Source organism: Mustela lutreola, chromosome 16 (assembly GCF_030435805.1).
Source record: "Mustela lutreola isolate mMusLut2 chromosome 16, mMusLut2.pri, whole genome shotgun sequence".
Lineage (NCBI taxonomy): Eukaryota > Metazoa > Chordata > Mammalia > Carnivora > Mustelidae > Mustela > Mustela lutreola.
In genome coordinates this window covers 16152280-16164506 of record NC_081305.1, presented here as the reverse complement: position 1 = coordinate 16164506, position 12227 = coordinate 16152280, and the positions used below count along the sequence as shown (strand labels likewise).

Sequence of the window (12227 nt, the reverse complement as noted above, 5' to 3'; positions counted from 1 at the left end):
TTACCAGCTTCTTGTGTGTCCTTTCCAAGATACCTGAAAGGGGAGAGTCAGGTTGTCTTCCTTGGAAGGAATAATTTTCTGGCAGTGCATGAGAGTGCCCATTTCCCCACATCTTTACCGATACAATGTGTTCTCAGACTTTTTTTTTTTTATCTTTGCCAGTCTGATTGGTTAAAAAAAAAACAAAACTTTTTTCTTTCTCTCTGTCTTTTTGTTTTTAAGAGATTTATTTATTTGAGAGAGAGAGAGTGTGCATGAGCAGAGGGGTAGGGGCAGGGGAGAAGCAGGCTCCCCTCTGAGCCTGATGTGGGGCTCCATCCCAGACTCCAGGATCATGAATTGAGCCAAAGGCAGATCCTTAATCCACTGAGCCATCCAGGTGCCCCCAAATAACTGTTTTCTCAGTGGACTTTTTTTTTTTTTTTTTAAAGATTTTATTTATTTATTTGACAGAGAGAAATCACAAGTAGATGGAGAGGCAGGCAGAGAGAGAGAGAGGAGGAAGCAGGCTCCCTGCCAAGCAGAGAGCCCGATGCGGGACTCGATCCCAGGACCCTGAGATCATGACCTGAGCCGAAGGCAGCGGCTTAACCCACTGAGCCACCCAGGCGCCCCTCTCAGTGGACTTTTATTTCACATTTCTTTCATTATAAATGATGTGTAACATCTTTTTCTATGTTTAAGGGAAATTTGGATTTCCTAGTCTGTAGATTCTCTGCCTGTTTCTTATTTACTTATTGATTTAAAAAATAGTCTTGATACATTTTAACCACTTTTGTTGATGTCTCATGGTTACTCTAGTCTAGCCCTCTTGAGGAGGGAGAAGCATTAGAGAGAACTTGATAGGGTTTTGAAGTTGGGAGTTTAGCTTTTACTACCTGGTCTAAAAATTATCAAGTCTAGGTTAAAACAGAAGGCTGCCCATAGACCTGGTGACACAATGAGGTCCCTGTTTTGGGGCCATATTATTCAGGAATGCATTTGACTTGTGAAGATGTCTGTTTGCCTTTCCTCAGTGTGAATTTTTACTAGTGTGGAATGAGCTAACTGGATAATACAAGCGTGTCTGACTACAGATGCATTTAACCAATAAGGATTCTGTAATACCACTGAGGAAAATGATGGGGGGAAGAGAAAAAGAGAAATAACAAAGTAGATGATGTAGCTGGTTCCTCCTCCCATGTGTTTCATTAAGAGAGCCTATAGTGTAATTTGGGAGAGGGGACTTTGCCATTCCTTCCCTCTACCTCACTTCCCTTATGTTTCTCTATAATGCAGTCCTACAGTTTTATTTTATTTACTTATTTACTTATTTACTTATTTATTTATTTATTTAAAAAGATTTTATTTATTTATTTGACAGAGATCACAACTAGGCAGAGAGGCAGGCAGAGAGAGGGGGAAAGCAGGCTCCCTGCTGAGCAGAGAGCCTGATGTGGGGCTCGATCCCAGGACCCTGAGATCATGATATGTGCCGGAGGCAGAGGCTTAACCCACTGAGCCACCCAGGCGCCCCTATAATACACTTAAAATATAGCAGGATCCTTAAACATAAGTGAGCTGTTTTATCTGATACTTTAACTGAAGAAGCACCGAGAAACTGAACCCTGAAAACCAGCATAACAAAGCAAAAACTGGCTTTTTGCTTTATATTGAAAGACATTAGATTAGACTCTATTCTGTACCTTCCTAAGAGCTTTTCAAGGTTACAGTTTTGGCCATGTGTGGTTTTTTTTTTTTTTGTTTTTTTTTTGTTTTTTTTTGCCTTATTTGTTAACTTTAAAAGCTAAATTCTATGTGAAGATGTGAAATTGGCATTTATATTTCATCAAACAGTAAATAAGCTTTCCAGATAAATCTGCTCAGATGTTGCGGCTTTTAATTTGGCTTGTGTTTTAAGAACATGAAACCTTCAAAATATCATCCCACTGATTAATTGTAAGTTATGAAGGGGAAAATGTATCTTTACAGTGGAGTGACCTGACAGACCGCACATTAAACAGAGGATCAAACTTAGTATCCACGGTAGGAGGACAGCCCAGTGTGTATAGTAAGACACATGCAATGTAACCTATGTAGTATTCTTGACAAAAATATTCACTGTGAATCTCACCATGAGGGTAACAATCAGAAAAACAGCATTTGGTGCATTATATGAGACAGCTGGTGGAAGTCTTTAAAAATTATTGTCAGGGAAAAAGAAGGGAGAGCATTCTAGGTTTTAGAAGATTAAGGAACCAGTAACCAAATCCAATTTGCTCATGCCGATAGGTTCTTGGATTGGGCGGAAACAGCTCTAACAAATATGTTTGGAGAAGTTGGGGAAATTTGGATATGTAATGAATATCAAATGACAGAGGGAGTAACTGCATTTTTTCAGGTATAATAATGGTGGTGTGGTTAGGTGGAAAAACGTCTTCCCTTTCTTTTCTTTCTTTTTTTATTCTTTTCTTTTCTTTTTAAAAAAGATTTTATTTATTTATTTGGCAGACAGAGATCACAAGTAGGCAGAGAGGCAGGCAGAGAGAGGAGGAAGCAGGCTCCATGCTGAGCAGAGAGCCCGATGCGGGGCTTGTTCCCAGGACCCTGGGATCATGACCTGAGCCGAAGTAGAGGCTTTAACCTCTGAGCCACCCAGGTGCCCCTCTTTTCTTTTTTTCTTTTTTTTTTTAAGTAGGCTCCATGCCTAGCTTGGAGCCCAACTCAGGACTTGAGCTCACAACCCTGAGATCAAAACCTGAGCTGAGATCAGGAGTTGGAGTTAATCGACTGGATCACCCAGGTGCCTGCATTTCTTACCCCCCCCCCTTTTTTTTTTAAAGATTTTATTTATTTATTTGACAGAGAGAAATCACAAGTAGATGGAGAGGCAGGCAGAGAGAGAGAGAGGGAAGCAGGCTCCCGACTGAGCAGAGAGCCCGATGCGGGACTCAATCCCAGGACCCTGAGGTCATGACCTGAGCCGAAGGCAGCGGCCCAACCCACGGAGCCACCCAGACGCCCCATCTTTCGTCCCCTTTTTTAAAGGAAGTTCTATGCCCAGCATGGGGCTCAAACTCACAACCCTGAGAGTGAGTTGAATGCTGTACAAACTGAACCAGCCAGATGCCCCTCCTTATTTTTTTTTAATTGAAGTATAATGAACATACTGTGTTACATTAGTTTCAAGTGTACAATGTTTAGAATGTCCATATTCTTTTTTATTTTTTAAGATTTTACTTATTTATTTGAGAGAGAGACAGTGAGAGAGAGCATGAGAGGAGAGAAGGTCAGAGGGAGAATCAGACTCCCCAAGGAGCTGGGAGCCCGATGTGGGAGTCAATCCCAGGACTCTGGGACCATGACCTGAGTCGAAGGCAGTCACCCAATCAACGGAGCCACCCCTGCACCCTAGAACATCCATATTCTTACAAGTTGTATACTGGAAGTATTTAGGTTTGATCAGTCATGATATCTACAATTTTCAAATGGATTAACAAAAAAAAGTTTGTGGGTATATGCAGAGTCATGCCCATACACAAACAGATCTCCTGTATCTGTATCCTGGGCTATCTAGAAAGAGCCACTCTAGCCACATAGAACTACTTATGTTAAGATTAAAATTAAACTTTAAATTTAAATCCTCAGTCATACCAGCTATATTCCGAGAGCTCAGTAGCCACGTGTATCTCATGGCCATGCATTAGCCTGTGTTGGCATAGAACTTTTCCTTATCACTGAAGTTCTCTCTCTCTCTCTCTCTTTTTTTTTTTTTTTTTTAAGATTTTATTTATTTATTTAACAGAGAGAGACACAGTGAGAGAGGGAAGACAAGCAGGCGGAGTGGGAAAGGGAGAAGCAGGGTCTCCTCTGAGCTGGGACCCCGAGGTGGGACCCGATCCCAGGATTCTGGGATCATGACCTGAGTCGAATGCAGACACCCAACTGAGCCACCCAGGTGCTTCTGAAGTTCTCTTGAATAGCAATGATGAAGGCACACACATAGAAAAACAAAAACAAAAACAAAAAAACACTAATGTGGTGGGGTGCCTAGCTGGCTTAGTTGGTAGAGCACATGACTCTTGATCTTGAGATTGTGAGTTCAAGCCCACGGATGTGGAGCTGGATTCCAGAACCCTGAGATCATGACCTGAGCTGAAGGCATACACGTAACCTACTGAACTACCTGGGTGTCCCGGAAAAAAGGTTTTTAAAAAAGCAAATGTGGCAAAGTGATAGTTGCTGCAGAATATATAGTTATGTATTGTCCTATTCTTCTTCTTTATTTTTTTCTTTTGAGATTTTATTTATTTGACAGAGATCACAAGTAGGCTGAGAGGCAGGCAGAGAGACAGGGAAGCAGGCTCCCTGCTGAGCAGAGAGCCAGATATGGGGCTTGTTCCCAGGATCCTGTGACCATGACCTGAGCCGAAGGCAGAGGCTATAACCCACTGAGCCACCCAGGGATCCCTTATTGTCCTATTCTTTAACCCTTTCTGTAGATTGGACACTTCAGAATAAAACTACCAACTGCAATATGTAATCCTAGATTGGATCTTGGGCCACACACACACACACAAAGTATCTTTTCTCTTTTGCTATAATGGACATTGATAGGACATTTAACACAATTTAAATGAGGTCTGTACATTAGATCATAGTTTTAAAGATTATTTAATTTCTCCATGTTGATAATTATATTGTGGTATTATCAGAAACTGTCTTTGTTCTTAGAAATATACACTGAAGTATTTAGAAGAAAAGGGGCAGAACATCTCAAACTCACTCTTAAAGTTTCAGGAACGGATGTGTATGTATATGAGAGAGACTCAGGGAAGAGAAAGAATAACAAAGCAAATATAGTAACAAGTTAGTATTTGGTGACCCTTAGGCGAAGGGTTTATAGGAATTCTTTGTATTTTAGTTGTAACTTTTCTAAATCTGAAATTATGTCAAGATAAAAAAGAAAGTAAAGATACCACAAAACAAAACAAAAAATAAATCTCCAAAGGGGGGGGGGGGAAGAACCTAGGGGTAAAAGCTAGAGGGACAAAAAAGGAAACATTATAACAGAGTTCTGAGAATTGGCCTGTGTGCCCCTGATTTTGGATATGTTATCTCACCTCCCTGCACCTTACTTAATTGGCCCAACTATTAAATGAAGGGTTCAAACTTGTTGATTTCTTCTTTTTTCTTAATTTAAATTCATTTAATTAACATATAGTATATTATTAGTTTCAGAAGTAGAGTTCATTGATTCATCAGTCTTATATAACACCTAATACTAATCATTATATCAGGTGCTCTCCTTATGAACTTGTTGATTTCAAAGAAACTGTCTAGCTCAAAATGATAGGACTATAATTATAACTAGTCCTCTCCCCTTGCCTGTTTTTTAGACTCTGTGTGCAGAGCTACTCTCCCACCACGAGGTGGCGTCAGTTAACCTTAGTCTATGTGAAAAGTAGTTCAGTTTTCTACTCTGGCCCCCATTTCCCCTCGCCCTGACCTGTTTCTCCTACCATACCCTCTTGCTCCTGAATCTTAGCCACAGCTTTTGCTGCTGTTGTTCTTTGACTTGCTCTCTACTGTTCTAATGGGCCTGGAAAACACAGGTATTGCTAAAAGAATCCAGAGGTAGTTTTGTCCTTTCTCAAGTTGTGGACCCTTATAGGACTCTCAGAAGGGTATGGGAGAGAGAGGTTTGCTAAACCTTATCAGAGGGGAGCTCAGTCTTGCCTCATGGGTAAGAAATGCCAGTCACATGCTCTGATTTGGGTCACGGGATCGAGGACATCTTAGGTGTGGTTTGTCTCGATGACCCGGAGTTTCCACCATGGGTAATATATGCTCTAAGAGATGCCTGCATACGTGTTCAGTTTGGCTTGCTCGTACCAAATAAACATCAGAAATGCTGCCACATGAAGGTTACAGATATACCAGGAAAGGCAGTTGGCTAACAAGCTCATGGAAAACATATTCACCCTCACTAATAATTGAAGAACAGTAATATAACCAATAATCGTGGTGGGGAGTCAGCTTGCCTGGGTGCGCATCCTAGTTTGAAGCCCCCAGGCTCTGTCACCTGGGGCAATGACTTAACTTCCCTAAGCCTGCTTCCACTTGGGTGAAGTGGGGATGATGATGTAATTTAGATGATGTGTGCATAGCCTAGTGTCTGTAATAAGTGCTCATTAAATCTTCCGTAACTTAGATTTTTTTTTCCCTCTGATTTGCAAATATTGAAAAAACCTAATAGTACGATGGTGGTGACATGGATATATTGGTATCTACATGGGTTTATCCTTTTTGCAAAGGAATGAAGTAGTTTGAATTAAAAATACTCATCATTTGAGGAATACTGAGAAGGGCATGCAAATATATACATTCGTGATGATTTTCCCAGAGTGAAAAATTGTAAGCACTGGAAGAATAGTTAACTAAATTATGGTATGTCTCTACAATTGGCTCATATTGAAGCCATTTAGAATTGATTTTGGAGGGAGAACAATTCTTGAAGAAGTGGGAGCATAAAAGATTGAGAGTGTTAAGTGTGGATTTGCCAATATTTCAATGATAATTATCCCAGTCTTTTCAGGTTAGGAGTGCTTATTTCCTTATGCTTCATAGTTTTAAAATATCCTTACATTTTTTTTTTAAATAAATTTTTTTAGGGTCAAAAAAAAATCCCAAACCTATTTTTTTTAAAGAAACACTAAAAAAGAGCGAGAACATCTGCCACAGGGGGGCAGCTGGGAGCCTTCTGACTCATCTTTGACTTTTTCTTTCTTTCCTGTCCAGTGGTGTCAGCAAAGCCCAAGGTGCATAACCGTCAACCTCGAATTAACTCATTTGTGGAGGTGGCAGTGGATGGACTCCCCAGTGAGACCAAGAAGACGGGGAAGCGAATTGGGAGCTCCGAGCTTCTCTGGAATGAGATCATCATTTTGTAAGAGAGTCTCTTCTCTTTGCAGTAACCTGGGAGAAAGAGAGAAGGTGCTCCACGGGGGTTGTGGGAGATCCTGCTTTCCTGTGACACCTCTAATTTCTCTGCCTTTGGTTCCCAAGGCACCTCTCACCAGGTGTTTCTACTTCATTGAGGTCACAGAGCGTTCATTATTAGCTGGATGGTTACAGGGTCAGCTTTGTGGGGGGAAGAGTACACATACTCACAAACAGTGTATCTCCCTGTTTGAGGCCTCCCCCCACCGTCACCCACCCCCCCATTCCAAGATGTCAGCAGTAAGTTTATCTGTTTTCTTTTAAGCTGCAGGAAGACCAATAGGCTCGGATGTGATGAATCAAGTTTTTGTTTTCCAGGAATGTCACGGCCCAGAGTCATTTAGATTTGAAGGTCTGGAGCTGCCATACTTTGAGAAATGAACTGCTAGGCACTGCCTCTGTCAACCTCTCCAATGTTCTGAAGAACAATGGGGGCAAAAGTACGTATGATGAAGGGGTGGCCGGTGTGATTCACTTATGAGGGTGGGGAAAAGAATTTGCGGGCTTGGGTTCCTCTCACACGCCATGGATAGGCCTGGGGCTGCAGTTTCCTCCAGGACCAGGAGCTGCGGTGGCTCTTTCCTGTGAATGCTGTCGTGGAGTATTAGGAAGGCAGGAGCTCTTCTCTGCCTCCACTGCTGGGTTCAGCCTCTTTTGTCCCCGGGCTCTCCTGCTGGGATGCAGTGATGTGTCCCCTTGATACTTTCTGGAGGTTGAATGCTCTCCTTCTGCCTCTCCTCCTCTCTTCTCAATATGGGTGACATGTGGTATGTTGACTCAAACCGTCCAGTGCCTCCAGCCTAAATCATTACTTTCCTGGTGTGAGTTCTTGAGCAGAACAAAGAAGCAGCGTGTGTTTGTGTGTGTGTGTTGGGGGGATAGTGTTACAAATAGTGCCTTGTGCTTAGTAGGCACTCAGTAAACATTTACTGAAGGTTGCAATGTGATGGGAGCTCTGTCTTAATTATTCAGGGAGCCTTTGCTGCATGGCAGTCCAAATCCTACAGTCTATTTATTGCTGCTTGTGGTCCGTGGCATAGCCCATGCCTGTGGTATCTGGACCCTCCCTCATAAAGCCTCTATTGAGAGCAGGACCATATGTGGTGAGGGAATGCCATGGAAAGAAAGGCTCCTTTTTCTCTTGATGTCTGCTGTCTAGAAAATATTTTCTGAAAGTGGATTTAGCTTAAGAGAGATGTGTGGGGGTGGGGAGTGTTGACTCCCAGGGAGAGCACCATGTTGATTCGAGAGTCTTTTCTTTCTGAGCCTGTCCAGGCCACTCGAGTGGTGTTTAGAGGCTCCTCTGGTCTTTCCCTTTCTGCGGGGCACACAGGCATGTGGTGAACCCACTCCAGCTTCACGAATTGTTTAAAACCAGGAATATGCCTCTCTTTTAATTCCCTGATGGTTTATCTTCTGAGTTGGTCTTTATTTTCCCAAACTCTAGCATGCATTTTATAATTTGATTATCAAATTTGTTATGTCATTTGGAAATACACTTGAGGACATTCTCACATTAAGATCAGCAGCCGCTGTGACTGTCCCCTTCTTCATTTGTTCTGCCAACATACTTTTGATTATAAAAGTAATTGTAGAAAAACTAGAAATTACACAAAAGCACATAGACACACAAAGAAAATAAAGTTCTCCTGTAAGCCACAGTACTTAGTGATAATTACTACCATTTTGATATAGTTTTTTCCGAACCTTTTTTTCCCTGCATACAAATATTTAAGACATCAATGAAACAAAATTGAGACCATACATAAACATAATATCTTGCAACATGCCTTTTTCTCTTCAAAATGTATGAATATATCTTTTTTTTAAAATGAGCACTTATTTTTATTTTTTTTAAAGATTTTATTTATTTATTTGACAGAGAAATCACAAGTAAGCAGAGAGGCAGGCAGAGAGAGGAGGAAGCAGGCTCCCCATGGAGCAGAGAGCCTGATGCGGGGCTTGATCCCAGGACCCTGGCATCACGGCCTGAGCCGAAGGCAGAGGCTTTAACCCACTGAGCCACCCAGGCGCCCCTGAATATATCTTTTTTTAAAAAAGTTTATTTATTTACTTTTTTCTTTTTTCTTTTTTTTTAGTAATCTCTACATGGGGATTTTGGGGCTCAAACCTACAACCCCCAGATCAAGAGTCACACACTCTTCAGATTGAGCCAGTCAGGCACCCCTCAATATATCTTTATTTACTTATTTATTTCTAACTGTGGTAAAATGCACGTAAACATAAAATTTATCATCTTTATCATTTTTCGGTGTGCAGCGTAGTGGCATTAAGTACATTCACATTATTGTGCAACCGTCACCACCATCTGTCTCCAGAATTTCAAACACAAAATCGGTAGCCATCAGACAGGTCATTCGCTCTCTTCACCTCCCGCCATTCTAGTTTCTGTCTCTGTGTATCTGAGTAGGTACTTCATGTAGGTAGAATCATACAGTATTTGTCCTTACAAAAAAGGGAGAGATTTTATTTATTTATGTATTTATTTAGAGAATGAGCAGGGGAAGGGGCAGAGGGAGAGGCAATCTTTTTTTTTTTTTTTTAAAGATTTATTTTTTTTTTTATTTGACAGAGATCACAGGTAGGCAGAACAGCAGGCAGAGAGAAAGGAAGGTTAGCAGACTCCCCGCTGAGCAGACAGCCCAATGTTGGACTTGATCCCAGGACCCTGGGATCATGACCTGAGTCAAAGGTAGAGGCTTTAACCCACTGAGCCACCCGGGCGCCGCAGGAGAGGCAATCTTAAGCAGACTTCATGCTGAGTGTGGAGGCTGACATGGGGCTTGATTTCTCACTCCAGAGATCACAGCTTGAGCCAAAACCAAGGGTTGGGCACTTAATGGACTGTGCCAACCAGGCACCCCCCCAATGTATTGAAATAGCTGTAGTTTTTTTTTTTTTTTTTAAGATTTTATTTATTTATTTGACAGACGGAGATCACAAGCAGGCAGAGAGGCAGGCAGGGAGAGGAAGAAGCAGGCTCCCTGTGGAGCAGAGAGCCTGATGTGGGGCTCAATCCCAGGACTCTGGGATCATGACCTGAGCTGAAGGCAGAGGCTTTAACCCAGTGAGCCACCCAGGCGCCCCTAAACTTATATGTTTATTAATCTTTGTGCCCATTTTGACAGTTGTGATAAATTACTGAAGATGGGTTTGCTGGATTTGAGTATTTTTCACATACCTGTGACATTGGATACATATTGCAAGATTACTCTCTGGAAAAGGTCTGCCAGTTTACTCTCCCATCAGCAGTGGTCAAGACTGCTGGTTTCTTTTGCCTCTTGGCTTTTATTAGGGACTTTTATTTGGGGGAGTCTATTTGATAATTAATATAATGCCAGATTTGCTTCATCTAATTTTTTTTTTAACTTGTAGTATTTCAAAGTAAATTACAGGTGTTTCAGTATTATATTTTAGAGTTTTCAGCATTTGTCTTATAAAAAAGATATTTTTGGGGCACCTGAGTGGCTCAGTGGGTTAAGCCTCTGCCTTCGGCTCAGGTCATGATCTCGGGGTCCTGGGATCGAGCCCCACATTGGGCTCTCTGCTCAGTGGGGAGCCTGCTTCCCCTCTCTCTCTGCCTGTCTCTATGACTACTTGTGATCTCTCTCTCTGTCTCTCTCTCCGCACCAAATAAATAAATAAAATCTTAAAAGAAAAAGATATTTTCTTTTTTGAAATTTTACTTTGTTGCATAAATTAACCCATTTATTATAGGCTCATAATGTTTCAGATGGTGGAGCTTCTACTGGTCTCTCAAGTCCTGCAAGGTTCTGATGGCCACCAACATTACTGTGACTGCAGAGCAGTACTGTAGGTCTGAACCCCACCAGCTGCTGTTTCCATGCAAGAAGCACAAAGCCAGATCCCCTGAAGCTTGTCTTTTCATCTTGGTTTTGCCACAGAAGGAACAAAAGTGCCTTGCATATTGTATTACTTCAGTCTTTTTCACCATTTTCCTTAGAGAGGCACCATAATGGGTCTCGTATGTACCAATGATTCTGACCTTCTTGGTCCATTTAGCCATGTCACTGCAAACTAGGTCTAAGCCCAAAGAGGAAACAAGAAGGATCTTTTCTTATATAATTACTATACCATTATCACACCTGGCAATATTAACGTGAATTCCTTATTATCACCTAATACCCAGTTCCTGTTCAATTTCACTATTGTCTCAAAGTGTTGTTTTCAAGTTTGTTTGCTTGAACCTGAATTCAGACAAGGTCTACTCTTTGAATTTGGTTGTTATGGCTCCGAAGTTACCTCAACTTCGCTCTGCTTTTTGATGCTATGATTTATTGAAGGAGATGGAATGTTTTTAGAGTGTGTTTATTGCCTTACTAATGTTCTTTGCTCATTTTTCTGTCAAAGTGTACATTTTTTTCTTTCAGTTTTGAAAGAGTTCTTTATATGTTAAAGCCTTTTCTCTTTGTCTCATAATTTGTAAATATTTTTCATTTGCATTTTATTTTTTTTCAATTTTTCATTTTCAGTTTTTCATTTACATTTTAGTTTTTTTTTTTTTCATTTTTTCAAACAGATGTTTTAAACTTGCATTTGTAACTTTTTCCTTTATGAAGGCTTTTTCCATCCTGAGTTTGGATGAATTCTCACCTCTGGTTTCTCCTAGTTTATTGTAATTTTCTTTTTTCACTTTAATTCTTTTTTTTTTTTTTAAAGATTATTTATTTGAGAGTGAGAGAGTGAGAGAGAGGGAGCCCAAGCAGGAGTGGGGAGCAGAAGGAGAGGGAGAAGCAGGCTCCCTGTGGGGCTTAATCCCAGGACCTGGGATCACGACCTCATCCAAGGTGGATGATTAATCAACTGAACCACCCAGGCATCCCACATTTTATTCTTCAAGTGAGCTTATTTTTGTGAACAGTGTGAGTAGGGATCTAATTTAATTTTTCCCTAGAGTTTACTGGTTGCTTTAGTACTAACTGAAATCTGTGATTATTATCCCTGATGGTTTGTTACCTTTAGCCTATATTAAAAAAAAAAATTTGTGCACATACAGACACACACATACACATACACATACTTGGACCTGTGGGGGATTTTCCATTTCATTTGTTGTTTTATTGGACTTTTAAAATCACTCTGTCTTAGCTGTTATAACATTACCACGTTTTAATATCTAACTTTTTGAGCTTCTCTGCTTTTCAAAATCTTCCTTCCTCTTTTTCTTTGCATATATGACAATACCACCTGAACTTTGAATTATT

The 12227-nt window shown here is 40.9% G+C and overlaps 1 protein-coding gene across 2 annotated transcripts in view; it reads left to right on the top strand.

Annotated features, from left to right (window-relative positions):
• The window catches only part of WWP2 (WW domain containing E3 ubiquitin protein ligase 2), a 147652-nt gene that overhangs the window by 24986 nt on the left and 110439 nt on the right, over positions 1 to 12227 (top strand). Inside the window, exons 3-4 of one of the 2 annotated variants that reach the window (XM_059150800.1) lie at positions 6781 to 6928; positions 7300 to 7421. In XM_059150800.1, the coding sequence (XP_059006783.1) occupies positions 6781 to 6928; positions 7300 to 7421 (270 nt within the window). Of the gene's footprint in view, positions 1 to 6780; positions 6929 to 7119; positions 7222 to 7299; positions 7422 to 12227 lie in introns of those variants that run through there. The other variant, XM_059150801.1, reaches the window with a different exon arrangement.